Source organism: Aspergillus ochraceoroseus (assembly GCF_002846915.1).
Source record: "Aspergillus ochraceoroseus IBT 24754 chromosome Unknown P175scaffold_1, whole genome shotgun sequence".
NCBI classification, from domain to species: domain Eukaryota; kingdom Fungi; phylum Ascomycota; class Eurotiomycetes; order Eurotiales; family Aspergillaceae; genus Aspergillus; species Aspergillus ochraceoroseus.
The window spans coordinates 5,772,396-5,793,305 of NW_024468476.1; the positions used below are offsets into that span (position 1 = coordinate 5,772,396).

The 20,910-nt window shown below is 44.4% G+C and overlaps 8 protein-coding genes across 8 annotated transcripts; 2 read left to right on the forward strand and 6 right to left on the reverse strand.

Annotated features, from left to right (window-relative positions):
* Positions 1-53: 53 nt before the first annotated feature.
* snf4 (AMP-activated serine/threonine-protein kinase regulatory subunit SNF4) lies at positions 54-2,452 on the reverse strand. The gene is made up of 6 exons (XM_040901114.1): positions 2,110-2,452; positions 1,587-1,710; positions 1,277-1,426; positions 856-1,212; positions 665-774; positions 54-603 (listed from the first exon to the last, which is right to left on the reverse strand). The coding sequence occupies exons 1-6, from the start codon at positions 2,161-2,163 to the stop codon at positions 412-414; spliced, it is 987 nt and encodes a 328-aa protein (XP_040756969.1). The 5' UTR covers positions 2,164-2,452; the 3' UTR covers positions 54-411.
* Positions 2,453-3,583: 1,131 nt separating this feature from the next.
* Positions 3,584-4,807, reverse strand: P175DRAFT_0529136 (CRAL/TRIO domain protein; the record flags this gene model as incomplete). Its single annotated transcript, XM_040899663.1, has 2 exons — positions 3,584-3,900; positions 4,015-4,807. The coding sequence occupies 2 exons, from the start codon at positions 4,805-4,807 to the stop codon at positions 3,584-3,586; spliced, it is 1,110 nt and encodes a 369-aa protein (XP_040756970.1).
* Positions 4,808-5,314: 507 nt separating this feature from the next.
* On the forward strand, positions 5,315-5,925 carry P175DRAFT_0448410 (Apc13 domain protein). The gene is made up of 2 exons (XM_040894416.1): positions 5,315-5,332; positions 5,395-5,925. The coding sequence occupies exons 1-2, from the start codon at positions 5,330-5,332 to the stop codon at positions 5,839-5,841; spliced, it is 450 nt and encodes a 149-aa protein (XP_040756971.1). The 5' UTR covers positions 5,315-5,329; the 3' UTR covers positions 5,842-5,925.
* A 129-nt stretch (positions 5,926-6,054) lies between these two features.
* P175DRAFT_0426506 (DNA-directed DNA polymerase alpha subunit POL12) lies at positions 6,055-8,372 on the reverse strand (the record flags this gene model as incomplete). The annotated part of the gene is made up of 4 exons (XM_040893177.1): positions 6,055-6,228; positions 6,288-7,587; positions 7,649-7,900; positions 8,023-8,372. 4 exons carry the CDS (start codon positions 8,370-8,372, stop codon positions 6,055-6,057), a joined length of 2,076 nt encoding a protein of 691 aa, XP_040756972.1.
* Positions 8,373-8,841: 469 nt separating this feature from the next.
* P175DRAFT_0448414 (translation initiation factor eIF2B subunit delta) lies at positions 8,842-10,964 on the reverse strand. The gene is made up of 2 exons (XM_040894417.1): positions 10,160-10,964; positions 8,842-10,066 (listed from the first exon to the last, which is right to left on the reverse strand). Exons 1-2 carry the CDS (start codon positions 10,877-10,879, stop codon positions 9,068-9,070), a joined length of 1,719 nt encoding a protein of 572 aa, XP_040756973.1. The 5' UTR covers positions 10,880-10,964; the 3' UTR covers positions 8,842-9,067.
* A 325-nt stretch (positions 10,965-11,289) lies between these two features.
* Positions 11,290-13,362, reverse strand: P175DRAFT_0428073 (kinesin-3 family protein uncB; the record flags this gene model as incomplete). Its single annotated transcript, XM_040893285.1, has 2 exons — positions 11,290-13,013; positions 13,080-13,362. 2 exons carry the CDS (start codon positions 13,360-13,362, stop codon positions 11,290-11,292), a joined length of 2,007 nt encoding a protein of 668 aa, XP_040756974.1.
* Positions 13,363-14,372: 1,010 nt separating this feature from the next.
* Positions 14,373-15,586, reverse strand: P175DRAFT_0554815 (uncharacterized protein; the record flags this gene model as incomplete). Its single annotated transcript, XM_040900584.1, has 3 exons — positions 14,373-14,636; positions 14,768-15,105; positions 15,565-15,586. The coding sequence occupies 3 exons, from the start codon at positions 15,584-15,586 to the stop codon at positions 14,373-14,375; spliced, it is 624 nt and encodes a 207-aa protein (XP_040756975.1).
* Positions 15,587-15,708: 122 nt separating this feature from the next.
* On the forward strand, positions 15,709-17,200 carry P175DRAFT_0468958 (YoaK family protein). The gene is made up of 2 exons (XM_040894984.1): positions 15,709-16,242; positions 16,317-17,200. The coding sequence occupies exons 1-2, from the start codon at positions 16,053-16,055 to the stop codon at positions 16,913-16,915; spliced, it is 789 nt and encodes a 262-aa protein (XP_040756976.1). The 5' UTR covers positions 15,709-16,052; the 3' UTR covers positions 16,916-17,200.
* Positions 17,201-20,910: the final 3,710 nt, after the last annotated feature.

Below are 20,910 nucleotides of genomic sequence, written 5' to 3' on the forward strand. Positions count from 1 at the left end.
CATACGAATCATACACAATCGTCCGCCACATACAAAATTCCAGAAAGGAAATACAAGAAACGCATCGGGAATTGGTTAATAGAACAGGAAGAGAGGCCATAAATCATCAGTGAAAGCTGTCGTACAAATAATAGAAATCTATTGTTGTCAAGTGGAACGCCGAGTGTAGATTGTTGATTGGGGAAACCCCGGAAATTTTAGAACCATACAATACCTCTTCTCTTGAGCTGTAAAATCTGAAGCAAACAAGGAAAGCAATTATGAAGGGGGGGGGAGGACATAGGTGGAGCCAGCCATTCGTCCGTCGACAGGCCATGTCGGAGGTTGTCGTAAGGCTGATCCTCGCAATGAAACAAAACGCCATCCTATGCAAGTTGTAGTTTATGTGGAGCGGGTCAAGTCTGCTATAAATTATGAAGTTTCGTCGCCGTCGCCTTCGCCTTCTAGGAGTATATATTGTAGAATATCGCTTAGGGTGAGCACGCCTTTTAGTCGGAAGTTGTCATCCACCACGACCAAGCGGTGCACACGGGACTTGCGAATTGTATCGAAGATTGTATCCAGGCCATCGTTAAGAGAGCAGGTGTAAATTCCAGGGAAGTCCTAGTCCAATGCATCAGTAAACCATGCCAGAGGGTATATAGTGTCTGGAGTTTGACTTTACCGTAGGTCGCTTTTTTAGGGCTTCTCCAACTGTAAGACCTAGATCATCGTACACGCCGCCCCTGATCAACGTAATCACATCTACAGCCTCGAAAACATTGTATACAACGCCTGCAAGCAAAGAGTACTAGTTTTAGCATGCAAAACATTTTCGCAGATTGAGTGGGGTACCACTGGCGTATGCACACATACCTTCTGTATTCACAATTGGCACACTTGAGATGCTCCGCTCGACCAGAATGTGAATCACATCGATAACCGGGGTGTCCATTGAAGCCGTTGCGACATTATGATAAGAGCCTAGTTGAATCTCTCCTAACGGTTTCTTTAACTTCTGCGTGTCGCCGACGTTGACGGCGACGAATTTGAGGATACGGTATTGGGTAATGACACTCAGGACAAGAGCTCGGTCGGTTTGGCTGTCATTTGTGACGAGAGGAATCCTTCTGGCTCGGGACTCAAGCATACGCCTGCAGGCCTCGTACAGTGGTCGCTCGGGGTCGATGGAAATCGTTTCGGGGGGGGCAACACCCAGCGCCTTTTCCACCTCTAGCTCCTTGTATTAGTTTCCAATCCCCCGAACGAAGTCGAACTGTAGAGAAAATGTATATACCTCGCAGACTATCCAGCCGAAACTGATCAATCTGGTCAAGAGCGGCCGGGTTTTGGAAGTAGTACTGAATGACATTAATGTAGTCGGAGGTCGTCAGGAGACCGGCGAAGGTAGAGGACTTGGAATCCCACAAGGGCGCTGAAACGATACCTGGAAGCACGCATACAATGCGCACGCAGTCAGCATTCTGGATAATTTCCCAATTTCGGGTAGCTCGCTCATTTGGAGGGGTTACACTCCTCGGCGCGCGGCTGCGGCGAGGAGCTTGGATCACGAAAAGATTCCAGACGGGGACGGGAGGGGTACATGCCATTCTGAATCAGGATATTTAAACTCTCCTTCACCGACAACGAGGTGTCGAAAATTATGAGGCGGAAACTAAGGGGGAGAACATCGTAGCTGTTGCGGACTTTGAGGAAGTTGCGGATGGCACGCTACAGGAGAGACGAACGAAGAATGGGCTTTATTAGTCAAGATCCCCGTTGGATTTGACAGGTCATGATCGACAAAATTACAAGCGAGCGAACGACATGCAATCAAAGCCAACGCGCAGCGACAGGGAAATGAATGGGGCTCCTCGTCTTTCCTCCCTCCAGCAAAAAGAGTGGTGATGCCAATGTGAGGGACCCATCTTGACCTAAGCTAAGGTATGCAGGCCTGAATGAATGGAGGGGAATTGGGTAAGGGGGAGGATTAAAAAAAAAAAAAAAGGCGCGACAACACGAAGGGAGTAGAAAAAGCAGGGAATCGAATGGGATACTCATCCGAGGAGCAACACCAAGGACAGCAAAATAAAAATCAAAAACTTGGATTAAAAAAAAAAAAGGACTCACCAGGCCCTGACGCTCTTCCCGATCGATTGCCCTCTCGGGCTGGGCTGGGGGCATTGGGATAAGAAGGACGACGCGATCGGAGGTAGGATGAGGGCTGTAGGAAAGCAGCCTCGTGACAGCAAATGGAACTGGGGGTGGGATTGGGATGGTGGCCAAGGGAAGAGATGGAGGGGAGGTGGTGATGGAAGTGAGAGAGGTGGGAGGAGTGGTGTTAGAATTGGTGGAGGAGGAGAGGTGGTGGGAGGAGGAATTTCGGTTGTAGGAACAGTAGTAGTGGCAGTAGTAATGATAGGATGATTAGTAGCCACAGCAGTAACCAAAGTTGCAGTAATAAGTAATAGTGGTGATGCTGGTAGAAGTAGTCGTAATGGTTAGTAGTGGTGTTGGTGGTGGTGGTGGTAGTAGTCAGAGGCGGCGACCCGGAAATATTGATTCTGCCCGTGGGGGAAGAAGATTGGGAATCATCAGTGGGGAGATTTACATTGATCAGGAGAGCCCCATACATATACTTTGTCCCCAAGAAAAGGAGTAAGTAAATTAAACCAGATCGATAATCATTTTCAATTACAACTCCCGTGGATATTGTGGATATTCAGAGATGATGGTGGGGAGAATGAGGGAAATGACACCCCAAAAATATAACCTGCAAGGCGATTAAAAATAGATAATCTTTGGATAGCCACAGACACTATAGAAACTAACTAATCGCACCCCACAATACTGATGCTTTTTGCGACTAACATTCGACTGTCTACTATGTAAGTGGTGCAGGGAAGAGGCGCGGGGTTTGCACTGGCAAGGAAACCAAAACCACTCTGCTTTCTTATTCCTACTGATCCCCTCAAGCACCTCTTTCTGCATTGAAATCTCCCTCCGTTAACCATCAGTTTAGCTATAGTTATACTAAGATGGTTCTCTACCTCGTCCTCAACCAGAGCTGCCAGTTTCTTTACGGCCTCAGGCCTCTCAACCACTGCCCCGCCATCCCTACACGTGACCAGACCATCCGTCGACGAAGCCATGTCGAACGAGACTCAACGCTGATCAAACAACTGAAACGGATGGACAAAGTTCGGACAGGCGATGCTTTTAGAAGACCTAGTCTATAACAGGATCGCCACCACCACCTACACGCGCAAACCTAGTTAACGACGACCATGCTCAATCCAGAGGCAGACAAATACCCGAAATAAGATTCAGACAGGGATATAAGGAGAGAAAAAAAAGAAGAGAGGCATAAAAAATGCTGTAACCCGGTATCATATACTGTGTGGAGCTGGCAGACATGATGCAATGATGTTATGACGCAAAGAACAATGTAAATATGGCTGTGCGCTCTGTGAGATATGCCAATAATGCAAACGACAATGAACAGGAATACACTGGCCCAATCACGGATATCATATCATAAGGTTGTGTGATGTAGACTGGTTTTGGTGACGCATAAAGCTTCGGTTTTGGAGATTTCTGCAGTTCAGTTGGGCTTGCTCTCCCTCTGGGACAGGTTCGGGCTAGTACCGGTCTTGAGGTAGTTCTCATATTCTCCGATACGCTTTCCACCTTCAATCCACCGCAGTTTGTAGGTTCTTCGTCGCTCCTCAGAGAGTTTGGTCAACGCAGGCCAGTAGATCGAATGGTCGTATTGGAAGTCGACCTCGCCACCCACAGATTTCATCAACTGGGTCGGAGGGACATGCTTGGTAAGGTTATCGTTAAACTTGAGTTTCTCCCGAGTCAACGGGTCAATGAACGGCGTGATCAATTTGAAGAAGCCGAGAATGAGGAAAGGCACTGGTAGACATTAGCATGGTTCGAGTCCTCGTAGAAGAATAGCCCCGGGATGAAAGAAATACGGATGTGAAGCAGAATAGCGATAAGGAAAGAAAAAAAAAAAAAAAAACGTACTATTGATAACCAAAGCCCGACCTAATCTCTCGGGATAATGGTTCTGAAGGAAGTTCAAAGTCTCCTTTGCCTGACCGATACTGGCATTCTGGCCCGACTTGGTCTCATTGAAATTCGCAATCAGCGCAATTGTCTCCTGATCTGGACCCAGGATATCGATCAATCGCTCCAACATATACACCAAATGCTGGACTTGGCGCTCGCTCTTCTCCGTATTTTGCTTGGACGGCAAAAGATACAGACACGGCCGAGCATGGATATCGTAGCCCAGAATCACCTGCTTGCCCGTCTCGTTCTCAATCGAGATATATTCCGGCGTAAGCTTCTCAACCCCGTATTCGCGACGCCAGGTGAGCGTGCGCTGGAGTCGCGCAGTCGCCTCGGCGACGTTCCACTTCGATGCGCGCAGGTACCGGAGCAGACACTCGCGCGTCAAGAACATGCGCTCATCGTCTGTAATCGGGGCGGTAGGGGCATTCTTGGCGGCTGTAGTTGGAACGGTGGTCCATTGGGAGACGGCTGCGAGAACGGTTTCGTACTTGGTTTGCTGGTCAGGGGTTAGTTGAGCGGGTGGGAGTGGCTTGGCTGTGTCGATTGGACGGAGGAAGGGCTTCTGGATGATTCCATCGGCGGACGACCGTGGGAGATCAAGGGTTGCTTCAACTATCTCCTTGGGAGCAGGGGACTCAGGCGCTGATTTCTCTTGTTCTGTGGGCTGCGTAGAGGCCGGAGTAGCTGCCTCTGTTGACACCTGGGTGGTGTCAGCTGGAGACTCCGACGGGGTGGCAGACATGATGAGCTGGAGAAATTGCCGTGGAGTATTCCAATATCGCGAAGGATGTGTCAAATAAAATCGAATGTGGTGCCTGGATTCAATGAATCGCCCAACAATCAATCTATCTATCAACGAGCGGCAGAAAGAACCGGAGTCAAACGATCCGAGAACTGGAGATCAACCAGCCTAAGCCTCGCTAAATAAATTCGTTGTCTCAGCGTGAAAGTTGATCGACAGGGCCACCAAGGATAGGGTAGGTTTCGAGGGATGAACTACTACTGCAATTCCTTACTCGAGGTTAAATTCATGCGCTTGATTTGTCGCAAACAACAGCTGGTTCATAAATTATTATGCACATGTTATAACACGCGCTTACTAAGACTTCTCTACATAAATAACTAACTTAGGTAGTTAGTCCACTGCTCTATGTATACCTTCAAAACACCCTCACCACCATACACTCATAAATAACACCACGCCTACTTCTTAGAATATCAGAAGAGAAAAAAAAAAAAAAAAAAAAAGAATCAACCCATCACAATGGTCCGCCCCAACTTCCAATACACTTAACCCTCTCAAAACCAAACTAACCCCCCCCCTTCCAGAGCAAAGACTCCTCCCCAACACACATCCACATGCACCACCCTCGTCTGGCAGACTACTTTGAAGACTTTACGCGTCCACACACCTCTCACACGGCATCTCTCACCTCTTCCTCCTCATCGCACTTCTACCACAACCACACCGTCACATACGGATCCTCTTCTCCGACTCTCGTTCCCTCCTTCCTGCCGATCGAGGACATCTACATTCCCCCGCAGTACCAGCCACCCAACCCGGAGGACGAAGACGACGTGGTCCCCGACCAGCATGCGGCGTTTGGGATCACGAGGGCTATGGAGAGACGACGCGAGACGGTCTGGCGGGATCTGGGGCTTGAGGGGTTAGTGAGTTCCGGTGGGCTTGCGCAGACAGATACCCCGGTGAAAAAGGTTTCGGATGCGGGGAAATTAATGGGTGGGAAGAGGCAAAGGCCGGTTTGTTTACGGTGATAATTGGGTTTCTTTATGTTTTTTTTTTTTTACGGAGAATTGGGTTGTATTATTATGTATATATATATATATATACCCCGGATTTCTATGGTTTCAAACTTGTTCCAATGCATCGTCATTAATGTTACCTATCATATCGTGACACCAAAACGCCCCCGTCATTAGTTACTGTACATTTACTCCGTACAATGTTGGTTTCCCCCTCTCGCTCCCCTAGATCCGAAGAATGTCTACCCGGGCCCGCTCGTATAGGTTATGTCGGATGTGTTTCTTTCCGCGCTCCTCTTCGCTGATGACGCGTGGGTGGATCGCGATCTGGGCGTACGTTCCTGCTGAACGGCGTTTTGAGATTGTGCCCGGGTTGATTGTGAGAACACTGTCAATCACCTGGGTGCGATGTTGGTTAGCTTCTTTGTTGGATTTTGATACATATTTGTGATACATACTTTGATAAACGGCGGTAGCAGACTGGGGACGATCAACACATCCGGGAGTACATTCCACCATTCGCCTAGTTTTGAGTAGCTCAGGTCTAGTGCAGCGCCTGTCGCAAGCGCGTCTTTGATTCCAGGTTTGGGGAGCGTGTCTCGAGCCGAGGGCGGGAATATGGGCAGGAAATGTCGCTGTTCAATGAGGTACTTCGGTAAGCGTGTGAGCAGGTTAGCTTCCTTGGGTCTGCCGTGCAGCGCCTCCTCCTTTCGGAGCTCGTATAGCACATCGTGTGAGCACATCCCGAAGACTGTCTCGTTCAAGGCCAAAGTCATCGGGTTAGATACCATTCGAACCTGCTTCGGCAACCCAAGCTCCTTCTTGGGGATCTGTTCTTGGGGCCATGAGACGTGTTTGCTCACGGCATCTCGGACGGATGGGACCAGAACAATCGTGATGCTGGGGACTGCGGCAGCAAGCTTCTGCAAAGGCGCCGAGATACAGTGTCGGAAGACATGTGTCAATGTAGCTGTATCAGGATCGAAGCCAGATGTTTCTGGAAGATCGAAATCGCCAGACGCCACAAGAGGGTGCTCGATATCTAGGAATGGCCCGACAAGTATCACGCTATCTGCGTAGCTCTCAGCCGCCTTTCGGCAAATTTCATTGAGGGGTCCGAACTCCAGGTTATCATCCGCTGTGTAAGGCCCGCAAGCCACTAACACGTTCAACGGGGACGAGCCAGACTCCTCTAATCGGTGGTTGATTTCTTCGATTGTATGCACGGGAGAAACAGGAGGTGGCAGAAGAGGTGGCGTGAGTACTTCTTTTACCGAGAAGTAGTTCCCAGAAGCATTGATCCCTAACAATGCCACGATTTGTCCCGGGAAAAAGTTGGCCGACGGAATCGAGTCCACGTTTAATGGCACGCGTACACCAGCTCCAGTTCGTCGGGATGTTTCAAGCACGAGCGATGCCGGATTCAGCTTTCCCTCCAAACTGTCCGAGGCAATACGTCCTACCGCAACAATCTCACTGGTGCTCTGCGTAGCAGCGCTGCCGAAAACAATATCCTCCTTCTCAAGCTTCTTCTCAAACAATGCGAGAAACTCGTCAATCCGATCATCCAGAATCTCAGACGCCTCCGACTGTCGCATGGCCAGAGGTTTGTACCCGAACTTTTTCAAATCCGTATTAGCCGTCGGCCGCACGCGGGCTTCCGGAAAGGGCGCCATGGGAGTATCAGGAGTCGGTAAATGGTCATTGAGGCGCTCGATGGCCTGGCCTGGATTCAGACGCTCTGAGAAGGGAACCGATCTATAACGCAACATTCAGTCAATCAACACCGTCACCCATCAAACAAACCCGCAGGCCCCACAAGCTTCTCTCAACAGAGGGAAGCAAGGACACATACTGTATTCCCTCCACGGAACCGGCACCGTTCGTCGAAATCCCCGTTGTCTTCAATCCCAACGGAGAATCACTTTTCTCCGCCTTCCCAACCTTGGAAAAAGACGGCGAAGCAAAATCCGATTTCCTCTTCGCAGAGCCAGAGCCAGAGCCATTGCCATTGCCATTGCCATTGACATTGGCACCATTTGGCGTTCGCGCGGGAGCCAACCCATCCAACCTAATACACCCCCCCCCTGATTAGCAATGGATGCTACCTTGAACCACAAACCCAGCCCTCTCTCTCTCTCACACACACACACAAAACCAAAACCCCCCCCCCAAAAAAAAAGACAAACTTACATCCCAAACACATCAAAATTCCCCCCTGCACGAGGCGTAGCCGCAACACCGCCCCTCTTCTCACTCTGCCTCCCCCCCGTTCTTCCCCGAGCCTGGCGCTCCAGATTCTCCTGCACATCCCGCTTGAAAAGCCGCACCGTGTCCAGATCCAGTTTCGTCTCCTCCGACCCCATCCGCACACAGTACGACTCCCATCGGTAGAACAGTTCCTGGGCGGTGATCGAGTGCACGCGCATGATGGATTGTAGCTCCGCCAGGATATCTGCCGCGAGGCCATCGGGGGCAGACGGGGCGAAGAGCTCGGTGAGCTCTTCGGCTGTGTCGTCGGGATTTGGGGCGGGGGAGCTCATTCTCTCTCTCTCTCTCTCTCTGATATCGGGAATTCAGTATAGAGAGGGGTTTCTGGCTGGTGGTTATGGATTGGTTGGTTCATGGGATAACTTAGCACTAACTAACTAACTACTAATTAATGTAGAGACGCGTGGGGGGGGACGCGAATAACGCGTTTGGTGGTGGGTTTCATACCGCCTTCTGATTATGGCAGAATGGACTTTTTGGTTAATTTTCTGGGGTTTTCTGTATGTTTGCATAGTTACAAGTTGTCTGAATAAAAAAGGAACCAAGGTTCAGTCGCCCTGCTAGAAAGGAGAAATACTGTTCATTACATTGTCGAGAGTCTTCGACGAATACCAAGACTATATTCAGAGTCAAAGTCAAAGCAAAGCAAAGCAAAGCAAAGCAAAATATCCGAATTGATGACTTTTCCTGTAATGCCCGCTAGCCATACACCATAATCATAGTCAATACAACAATGGAGGAACCCTCTTTGCCGTTCCAGCGCTTTCCAGAATAATACCGGCGTGACTGACAAAGCCTGAAACAGGAGTGAAAAATCATCCAGGTGAACATCAAGAGAAATAGGGAATTGATGTAGGGAAAAAATAACCACGTAAAAGAAAAGATAGCAAAGGGTAAAAATGGTCAACAACCCCCTCCCCCCTTTTCAAAAGAAAAAAAAAAAAAAAAAAGAGAGAAAGATACACATCTACATGTTCGTGCTCATCCGATGCACGATCGGGACTGCACTGGGCGGCAAACTGCCCATCTCAGTGACTACCATGTCAACGTACTCAGCGGGAGTCACATCATACATGATGTTCAGAAGCTGTAGGTTCGGGGTGTCCCGCCAGTCCTTTAGCGGGGACGCATTTGTCTTGGGTGTAGTGGTTTGCTCTGAGGGGTTGGGCTTAGGCGCGGCCTTGCCCCCTCCTCCCTTTTTGGGCTCCGGTTGGACAAGAGCTGCAGGGTCAGGTAACCCTGTCAACTGGTGAGGTGGTTCCGTCACGACCAACTCGTCAGCGTCGGCGATTTCGTTGACGACAATGCTGTCGAGAGCAACACGGTCCGTGAACTTGACGGTTTCACAGCACACAATGACGGGAATCTCAACACCGCCAGCACGCTCCTTGGCCGACATGGCGACCAGCGCGGTGCCGACGCGGGAGTACAGCCGTCCATTACTGGTCATGGCGTGGGCCCCGAGGAAGACTTTGGTGGCATCTTTCATAGCATGGCTGACACCGTTGATCAGCGAATACTGCACGTCCAGACCGGCATTGGCCAGTGTCCTGGCCAGATTCTTTCCCTCAAAGAGCGGTCGAGAGTCGATAATGGATACGCGGAATTTCTTGCCCTGCTTGAAGGCAAGAAGAAGGGTCTGTTTGACAATCGAGCTACCAGCAAATGTGGCAATAACATCTCCATCCTGAATTTTCTGCGCCGCACTGCCGGCAATGACCTGATCGGCCACGGTGATCTTCTCGCGGATGAAGCTATCGATAAACTCGCATAGTTCCGCCTTCGCATCCGCCTCGGGAACTGAAGGATCAATAGACGAAATAGCCAGCTTCAGCGCACGGATAGCATTTCCCTGGCTGATCGAGAGAGGACGGCATGTAGATAGATAGGTGATCTGATGGGACAGGTGTGTAGTCAAGTGACGAGCCAACGAGGTGCCCAGTGGTGTCGTATACGCCTCAATAACCTAACGAAGAAGTCAGAATCCCGTAACCCAACAAATACAGTAAATGATATCAAGAAAAGAAAGAAGAAAAAAAAAAAAAAGGAGAAAACATACTCTCTTGAAAGCCAACAGCGTCGCAACACATCTCGCGCTACTTCCACAAACCACATAATCCCTCATCTGCAACCCCAACGCCAACACAGCCGGATGCACCTCCTTCGCCGCCCCAGCAATCGTAGTTCGTCTCTGCTGTCCATACAAATGCCCAAAGACAGCAACGTTCTTATCCTCCTGCTTCCGTTTCTGCTCGACCGCTCCACCCTGCGCAGAGCCTCTCCTCGGCGCAGACTTTTGTCCCTTGGACGCAGCCGCAGCCGCTCCACCACCACCACCACCAACCCCTCCAGCGCCACCATCCTGGCCTTTCTTCGCGGCAGCAGTGTTGGGTCCTTGTCCTTGTCCTTGTCCTTGCCCCGCACCAGGACCCCCCGGCTGGTCTCGCTCAGCTCGCTCACGAGCGCGACGAGCAGCCTTCTCGGCCTTGGCTTTCTTCTTCAGTTCTGCGGGGCTGAGGCTCTCGCTTCCTCCTCCTGCTGCTGCTGCTCCATCGGCGGCAGTGGAGGAGGTTGCATTTTTGCCTTTGGCGGGTTGTTGTTGCTTGGCGGGTTTTGCGGGCTTCGCGGAGGAGCTATTCTGCCCCTGTTGCTGTGGTTGGGACTGTTGCATCATCTTCGAAGGGGGGGGCTGCGATATGGGTGCAGGAGCAGGTGCAGGAGCAGGAGCAGCGGGCGTAGACGATACAGGGTTCAGCGCTGGGTTGACAGGATTCGCCATTTTGGGAGGACCGGGTGGAAGGCGATGACGGCAATCGGGAGGGGCATTGGATAACTTTTTTTTTCGGGGCGGTTGTGGGGATGGGAAGAAGCGCGATGGTTTGACTCACGCACGGGAAAAGGGCGATGATGCCATAAGCGGTGATGGTCTGGCACTAACGCAGCCCTAGTGCAGAACATTAAGGTACAGACAGCTACAGGAAAGGACTCCATAATAAGAATAATAGGATTACGGAGAGAATACGACTTGAATAAATATTTCATTAAGCCAATTCGATCGCGCTGGTCATCCTGATATCTCATCGTCGCATCATTCGTAACTCGCACAAGAAGAACAAAAGCACACAAGCACACCCAGATTGCCTCCCTAAAACGCCTTTCCAACATATTCAAAGTCCCTCCAGTACATCCCTAGCGGTTATTTCCCAGTATCTGCCCCAGCGCTCGTCGTCGTATTCGCCCCTCTGGTTTTTGGACGGACCGGAACCGTTCGTGGTCGGTTGCCAGTTTGCGTTTGAAGACACCTAGATCAACGAGAAGATCCTCCATGTTCGACTGCATTTCTTGGGCCTGACTCTTACTAGCTTCAGTATGACTCGAGTCTTCTTCTTCTTCTTCTTGTGCTTGTTCCTCCTCCTCCTCCTCCTCTTCTTCTTCCCAAATCAAGTATGGCTCTGTTTCAGCATCGGAAATAGGAGATTCAAGATTGTTCTCCTGGTCCTCCAGGGACAGATCGCCTTCTTGTTCCTCTACAATAAGAGATCCGCTCAGACGCCTCTCGATAGTAACAGGTGGGATAGGATTCCGGAGGCTATCCAGGGCTAACTTGAGATGGTTGCGAAGAGCTTCGTTTTCAGTTTGCAATTGCCGAATCTTGCACTCACTGACCATCTTAGTTTCCTCCATCAACCGCTGCAGCTTCTCTACCTTTTGCTGATACTCCTCAAGCCGTTCGTTTTGCATTTCGCTCTCCCGTCGGTTAGCCGCCGCCAGACTAACACTGAGTTGCAGGGTGCGGATAGTCTCGGCCATCTCTTCGATTTGCTGGTCACGTTCGGCGGCAGACAGATGATCTTGGTTGACTCGTGCGCGGGTGCGGATGTGCTTCGCCTGGTCTGCATAGCGGAGGGTTGAAAGGGTTTCTTCGTAGTCCGACGGAGAGATACAGGCAATCATCGCCGTCTTCGAGTTTCCTCCAAGACTGTCTTTAAGCAGCCACGTGAGGATCGAGTCACGGTAAGGTACGACTTCCTTTCCCTTCCGTTTGCCCGGCCGTCCGTGTTTGGGTTCAGCCAAGGCTGCAATGACTCGACCCAAAGTCGTGAGGGATTTGTTGATATTAGATCCTTCCCGCAGGCGCTGGCCGGTCGCTTCGGTGGACTTCGCGCGTTCGGAGCCGGCGAGATCAACAAGTCGTATTCGCGCTGTGCGTTCCGTTGTTTCATCGGTAGAAAGGTCGTGATGGATCTGTTTCAATGTAATAGTAAAAACGGCATGCGATCGGGAGGATGTATCGTTCATCTTCGTGCTAGCAACGGTGCGTGACACGTCGCCCTTGCGCATGTACTTCATAAGTTCTGGATAATTCCTCACCGTGACTTCGGTAAGGTCCTTGACGTAGGGTCCTTCGGAAGGAGACTCTCGAATACGCAGGTAGTGTGGCGGCTCAGTGCGAGGCACCAGCAGATCTCGAACATGTTCGTTATAGACCTCGAAGTAGGAGACACGAACATTGAAGCTGACATCTGGCGTCTCTGCACCCTCTATACGCTGGAATAAATCCTCGCAGGTCCGTGGGATCAAACCAGGCTGCTCGGGGGTACCCATCATGGTGTAACTCTTGCCAGAGCCGGTCTGACCATACGCGAAGATGCAGGTATGATATCCCTCGAAGTTGTGGTCTAAGAATTCCTCCCCTAGGCAATTGTATACGTCCTCTTGAGTTGCATAGTGATCATCCTCCTCATCGTGTGACCAGAATGAATTATCGAAGATGAAGGCTTTATCCTCCAGGACTTTTCCACGGGCCTGAGATTTGGGCTTTCCTTCGTCGCTAGGATTGAGTGGTGCTCTGAGTTTCGTCATTTGAGTGTGGGGGTCCATGGTGATCAGGCAGGGGGCGTTGCGCTCGAGTTCTATCAAGATTGTATAGAATCAGCTGTCTTTATCCTGACATCCCATCAATGTATAAGGAGACGTACCTCGCGGCAAGAAAGTTCGCACGCGCACAACCACGCGCACATTCCCACCCGGGGAAGGACTGGCAATTCCATCTAGGCGACTAGCAGTCACAGCAATACCCTCTCTTGAACGCAATGATGGGCTCGAAGCGGTTGATCGTAGCGCCGCGGATGAAGCTGTTGTCGAACGGATGGAGGGACTGGTAATACCGGTGATAGCAGAGGCACCTGATGAGGAACTAGAAGACTGCGAACCAGGCCCAAGGCCATGGCCCAGATGGTAAAAGCGCGGATCTAGTGACATTTCTTGACTATGCTCCCTCAATAACTGTTCAATCTGAGCAACCATCTCACGTTGGCGATTAATAAAGTGATGGTACATACAGGCTAATTGTACCTCAAGCGGAAGGAGAAACAACGTCGCATAGGGAGGCTCGCCGTAACTGCGAGTTTGTCTCGTGTATAGTAGCTCTTTCCCCGTAGTAAACGAAACAAGACGCTGGTTGGGGCTTGTGAAGTGAGGAGGAGCGCGCAGAAGTATACAAGCGGTGTCACCAAAACTCAACAGAAACACGACGCTGAATGATGCACGAAGGGACAGTATCAAAATATCAGAGCGCAAAAAAAAAGGAGGACAAAGAAAGTAAGACCAAAAAAAGGCAGACTTTGGTGATGGACACAAGAACGAGAAACCGACCGGCAACTCTGTAAGGGAGATAGAAAAGGAAGGAAGAAAAGAAATCCGATTGATGTCGCAGGCCAGCTCGAATACGCGATTTAGTCAACCATCAGTCATATCATGGTGATAAGGCTCATCGTCATCCTAAAGGGGGTTATTCAAAGTGCCGTCGTCGAGACCACAACAAGAACAAGAGGAAGAACAACAGTGAAGCTCAACAGTTGGCAGCGATGGCTTCGTTTGGGTTTGGCGGATCGAGGATGGCGTGGAGCCTGAGGCAGATCAAGGCCTATCCCGGCACAGACGGTTGCCATAGCAATTATTACCCAGATGTATGTGAAACAGGATTTCTTCATCTCTGCAATGATATATAGTTCAAGCTAATTACTATTTACTGTCACGATTGGTGAGATTTTGATTTTCATATCAAGTACATATCATGTCGTTAAAAGAGTGCTCCACCCTGGTCGGTGACATGTTCAGAATCCATTTCATCCCCGACAACGACCGCATAGATCACTAGAATGCAACCTCCTGATATCAGAAGCTGAAGGGCTCGTTCTCATCGTCACAGAATCTGGCTTGCGGGACAATTTCATATCAGGAAGGGGGGGGGGGGGGGGGTTTGCCTCGATTTAGTCAAAGTCATCATTGGCGGCGGAGACCATATCGCCCTCGTCCTTAAAGCCGCGTTCCCCTTTACTCATTTTGGCGCCGTCAATGAATGAGACAGGATCGGGGACAGGGTTTCCATCCTTGTCAAGTGTTGTCTCAAACATCTCCTGTATGCTCCAATTGGCAGTAGGGTCCGTTTTGGAAGACTTGGTTCCTTGCGTTCTTGACGAAGGGTTCTGGGTCTGGCTTCCAGAGGAGCGCATAGATGGATTATGTGTTGATGACTGCATGATGTCGATGGAGATTTCTAATAGTTTGATCAGCAATGGGGGGGGGTTTACTTTTTGACTCGGTTGTTGGTTGAAACAAATGAGTCCGGACTCTTCCACCCTCAAGAGGCTGAGCGAGAACGTACCGAGAGAATCCAATTGTGTGCAAATATGATTTCAACGGAATTGTTCAGAGAAGAAGATCCGTACAGGCGGAGGCACGGAACAATAATATAAGAAAGAGGAGTGGCGCTCATGATGGGATGATGACGCTGACACTCCGATCCACGATTCTCCCAACTCTGGCCATCCATCTGCATCCCAGACTCTGCGGATGGATGTGATTGAACAATGCCTTCTATGAGATCATGAGACAGGGTCCAGACAGCCGGATTTGTTGACTTGAATTCCCCGTCTGGTCGAGGTTTCTGTTCGGACCACTCCGCTTCAAGGATATCGTTGAGCTTCTGCTCAGCTACCCGATCTGTAAATCATTTAGGTTCATCCATCTCCAGTGCGGGGATGACATCCCATGGACGCCGCGACAAGTGCGATCGGAGCACGACGAAACCGTGGATGTGGCAGCAGCTTGCGGATTCATTCGTTAGCTAAGCCTTGTAACCGGCAGAGCCGGGCTACTCTTCGGGGACAGCTCACCGTGGGTAGAGATAAGTACTCTTCTATGGGTCGCCACATGAGATGTAGAGTTTAGATGAATACTGACGTTAGTACTCAAATCACATGTCTGTGCATTCTGCTATAACCCCAAGAAATTAACGATATACAAAAGATACTTTAATGCAAGATACTTCAATTGGAGAATATTTTTTGAATATATACTCTAAGCCTGCAAGAATTGGAATGAAACGCAGGGAGTCCTATATAGATGTAGTACTATTGCGGGGATTTGAAAGATCTCAGCCCTATCTTAACTCGAACATACCATCAAATCCAGAGGAATGCATATTGCATGCACAACAAAACCACCGAACCCGGGGAGACTTAGCTAGTTCGAAGCCCTAGTTAGTTATATTTTAACCCTTATAAATCTCCATGAGTCACATCCTAAGAATTACGCAATCGTGCGCGGCCCGCGACCAGACACCAACAGTCCAACACTCCAACTATCCAACATCGGGGTAATAATGGCTTGCTTCTAGTCTTCTAGAGGACTAGACAACTCGACTACTCTGCCCTACAGTCAGGACAGGTTTATCAAATCGGAGCCTCCCCTCTCCCGCGCAGCAAAATTTGGAAACCCACCCTGTCGGCAAATAAATACCGACCTTTGATGGCTGCCTACTTTTACGGTCGAAGTCGCATCCGCAGTCGATTTTTTTTTTCCCCCCTTCAGGTCTTTGCGCTGAATTAGGCCCGCGCTGGAGTGCCTACCTTACCAGACCATACGGAGAAGAAACGCAGCGAGAGGCGATGTCAGATATCGAAGCCAACAGTCCTTCTATGGAGAAGCCCGGCGCGAAGACGACAGTCGCCAGTAGGTTGAAGGAAACGATTGAGATCAAGCATGCAGACATCATCTGCATTGTGCTATGTTTCATCACGGGTCTCTGCGACAGCGCATCCTATAATGCGTGGTCATGTTTCCTAGGCATGCAAACGGGTATTGTCCCCCCCCCGCCAGTCAACATGATACGTACCCAAAAAAAAAAAAAAAAAACCCTAACCAAACACCAGGAAACACGATTTTCCTCGGACTAGGCGCATCCTCCCAACCAGCCGGAAAACCCTGGGGATGGCTGAAATCCCTCACCTCGATCTGCTCGTTCTTCGCGGGGTCGTTCGTCTTCGCGACGACCACGCGCCACTTCGGGAACCGGCGGCGCGCGACGCTCGTCGGGTCGTTTCTCGCGCAGGCCGTCCTGGTCATCATCGCGGTCGCCCTGATCGAGGGGAACCTCATCCCGCACTCCGCCACGGACTCCAGACTCACCGGCGGCCGGCTCTTCCTGGAACTCATCCCCATTGCGCTCCTGGCCTTCCAGTCGGCCGGCTCGATCACCTCCAGCCGCGCCCTCGGCTACAACGAGATCCCGACGGTCGTGCTGACCAGCGTGTACTTTGACATTGCGTCCGACCCGCAGCTCGCGCAGCGGCCGACGGCGAACGCGAAGCGAAACCGGCGCCTCGGGGGCGTGGTGATGTTGGCTGTGGGGGCGATTGTGGGCGGGTGGTTGAGCCGGAGTCGCGGGGGCATGCCGTCGGCGCTGTGGATGTCGGCGGGGATCAAGTTTGGGATTGGGATTGGGTGGTTGTGGTGGAGGGCGGAAAAATAGATAACTACTACTACTACTACTACCCTAGTAGTAATACTAGATGCAAATATATATATATATATATATATTCTGGTAATAGATCGATAGATCATCAATCAGGCTAGTGACGGAGTATAATGAGTGCCGTGTCAAGTCTATGGCATCATGAATAGCACCAAGTACCTATCTATACATAACAAACTACCTTATTAACTACTAGTACAGTATCTGAGATCGAAGAATAAGCGCTGGACTACTGACAGTACCTAGGTATTTAGTAAAAGAGGGAGGATCAGGTTTGTAAAGCATAGGATTAAGTTATTGGGCTGACATTACCTGGGAGGTTGCGGCTGGCCAGGTCGCCAGGTCACCAGGTGGCTACCAAATTTGACAGGTTGGGACTAGATGGGACTAGTAATGACCAAATTCCATTACTATACATGATAATACTAGTAGTAAGTTAGTAATATATTCTATAAAGCTATAGGATTTAAAATTACTTATCTAGTAGTACTAGTTATAACTAGTTATACCTAATTCAAGTAGTAAAATACTACCTAGTAAGACAGGATTTAATATAGTATATTTTTCCTTATATAATATAGTATATTATTTCTAGTTAGATCTAGTCAAGTGTCACGGGGGCGGGCGGGCGGTAGGTGTAGCTAACAGTAGAGTATATATTCAGGCTATCTGTGTATAGGTCTAATAGGCAGGGGTTAGGTCAGGATAAGGATGTAGCTTAAAGAGCTATAATAGGATTAGGGGTAATATAGTTTAAATATAGGAGTAGAGATAGATAATTAGGATAGAATCTAACTAGATAAGTATATAACTATATTATAATAATATCCCTTTTCTTAGATTAAGCTTTAATAAAGTATTCCTAAAATCTAGGCTTCTTAAAATAATAGTAATAAAAAATAATAATATATTTAATAATATTTTTTAAGTAGCTAGTAAGAATTTTAATAATAATAAAATATTAAATTTATTTAATAATATATTTTAAATATAAGTAATTATTTTAATTATAATAATTTTAGTAAAAATTAATTATTTTCTTAATCTTTTATTTCTTAATATTATTAATTTTAATATATAGAAGTTTAATTTTCTTTTATTTAAATAATAAATTTTTAATAATTAAATATAATAATTTAATATAAAATACTAGATATATTTTTATATTTTTAAATAAATCTAATTTATAAATATAAGAATTAATAATCTTTTTAATAAAAAAAAGACTTAGATTTTTTTAATCTAATTTTTTTTAAGAATATAAAATTATAATATTCTTAATATTTAATTAGATTAATTAATTCTTAATATAGTATTTAATAAGATAATATTTCTAGTTAATATAATATTTATAATAAACTTAAATAATAATTATAATAATATAATAATATTCTTATATTTATTTTATAATTAAAATAAATTAATAAGTATTATAAATTTATAAATAATAATTAGATAAAATAGGCTTAAATCTTATATAAAGATTAAAATTATATAGAGTAAAGAATAAGAAATATCTAGTAATTTTAAAATTAATATTATTAGTAGTAAATTTTATAATAAATAATTAATATAAATTTATAAATATTATTCTAAAATAATATTTATATATTTAGTTTATTTATTAGTTTTAAAATAATAAATAATAAATAAGAGTAATCTTATCTTTAAAATATAGTTTAAGTATATCTAGAATATTAATATAAACTAGGATTTTTAATTAAATATAATAAATTTAGAAAATCTATAAAATCTCTAAATATAGTTTTAGAATAGGTAGGTAGCTTCTTTAATATTATAGGTATTATTATAGAAAATATAGTATTAAAATTTTATTAATTAGTTAACTATTATTATAATAGTATTAAAGCTTAAACTTTAGAATAAATATATAATAAAATTAATAAATATATCTTTCTAAAGATCTTTAAATATAAATAAGAAATAAAGTATATCTTAATATCTATTTTAATAAAATATAGATTATTTATAAGTATAATAATTATAAATTTATTATTTTATAAATTATAGTATTCTAGGCTAGTAATATAATTATAATAATAATTTATAAATTTTTAATCTATCTTAATAATTAATAATTATATTCTTATAATATTTATATATTAATTTTATTTTTAATTCTTCTATATTAAGAATATATAATTAATTATAGTAAAATAAAAGTCTAGAATAGTAAATATATTTAAATAATATAATTAATAAATAATAATTATAACTTTTTTATAGACTTTCTAAAATATTATTAAAGACTAGATTTTATTTATAATCTTTATTTAGGTATTTTCTTAGCTATTTAAGAAGCTAGATGTCACAGGGAGCAGGCAGGCAGTAGGTATAGCTAATAGCAGGGTGTATATTCAGGCTATCTGTATATAGGTATAATAGGTAGGGATTAGGTCAGGATAAGGATATAGCTTGAAAAGCTATAATAGGATTAGGGGTAATATAACTTAAATATAAGAATAGAGGTAGATAATTAAGGTAAAATCTAATTAAATAAGTATATAATTATATTATAATAGTATTCCCTTTCTTAAGCTAAGCTCTAGTAAAGTATTCCTAAGATCTAGACTTTCTAGAATAATAATAATAATAAATAATAATATATTTAATAGTATTCTCTAGGTAGCTAGCAGGAACTTTAATAATAATAAGATATTTAATCTATTTAATAATATACTTTAAATATAGGTAGCTACCTTAATTATAGTAGTCCTAATAAGAGTTAACTACTTTCTTAACCTTTTATTTCTTAATACTATTAACTTTAATATACAAGAGTTTAGTTTCCTCTTATCTAGGTAATAAGTCTTTAGTAATTAAGTATAATAATTTAATATAAAATATTAGATATATTCTTATATTTTTAGATAGGTCTAATTTATAAGTATAAGAGCTAATAACCCTTCTAATAAGAAAGGAGCCTAGATTTTTCTAATCTAATTTTTTTTAAGGGTACAGAGTTATAATATTCTTAGTATTTAACTAGACTAATTAGCCCTTAATATAGTATTTAATAAAATAATATTTCTAATTAATATAGTATTTATAGCAGGCTTAAGTAATAATTATAGTAATATAATAATATTCCTATATTTACTTTATAATTAAGATAAATTAATAAGTATTATAAGTTTATAAGTAATAATTAGGTAAGATAAGTTTAAATCTTATATAGGGATTAAAATTATATAAAGTAAAGAATAGGAAGTATTTAATAATTTTAGAATTAATATTATTAGTAGTAAATTCTATTATAGGTAGCTATTTAATCTAATTATTTTATAGATAATTAATATAGACTTATAAATATTATTTTAAAATAATATTTATATATTTAGTTTATCTATTAATTTTAAAATAATAAATAATAGATAAGAGTAATCTTATTTTTAAAATATAATTTAGATATATCTAGAATATTAATATAAATTAGGATCCTTAATTAGATATAATAAATTTAAGAAATTTATAAAATCTCTAAATATAATCTTAAAATAGGTAAGTAGCTCCCTTAGTATTATAGATACTATTATAGGAAATATAGTATTAAAACTTTATTAATTAGTTAATTATTATTATAATAATATTAAAGCCTAAGCTTTAGGATAGATATATAATAAAATTAATAAATATATTTCTCTAGAAATCTTTAAGTATAAATAAGGAATAAAATACTCCTTAATATCTATTTTAATAAGATATAGATTATTTATAAATATAATAGTTATAAATTTATTACTTTATAAATTATAGTATTCTAGACTAGTAATATAATTATAATAATAATTTATAAGTTTTTAATCTATCTTAATAACTAGTAATTATATTCTTATAATATTTATATATTAGTTTTATTTTTAATTCTTTTATATTAGGGATATATAATTAATTATAGTAAAATAGAAATCTAGAATAATAAGTATACTTAAATAATATAATTAATAAATAATAATTATAGTCCTTTTCTA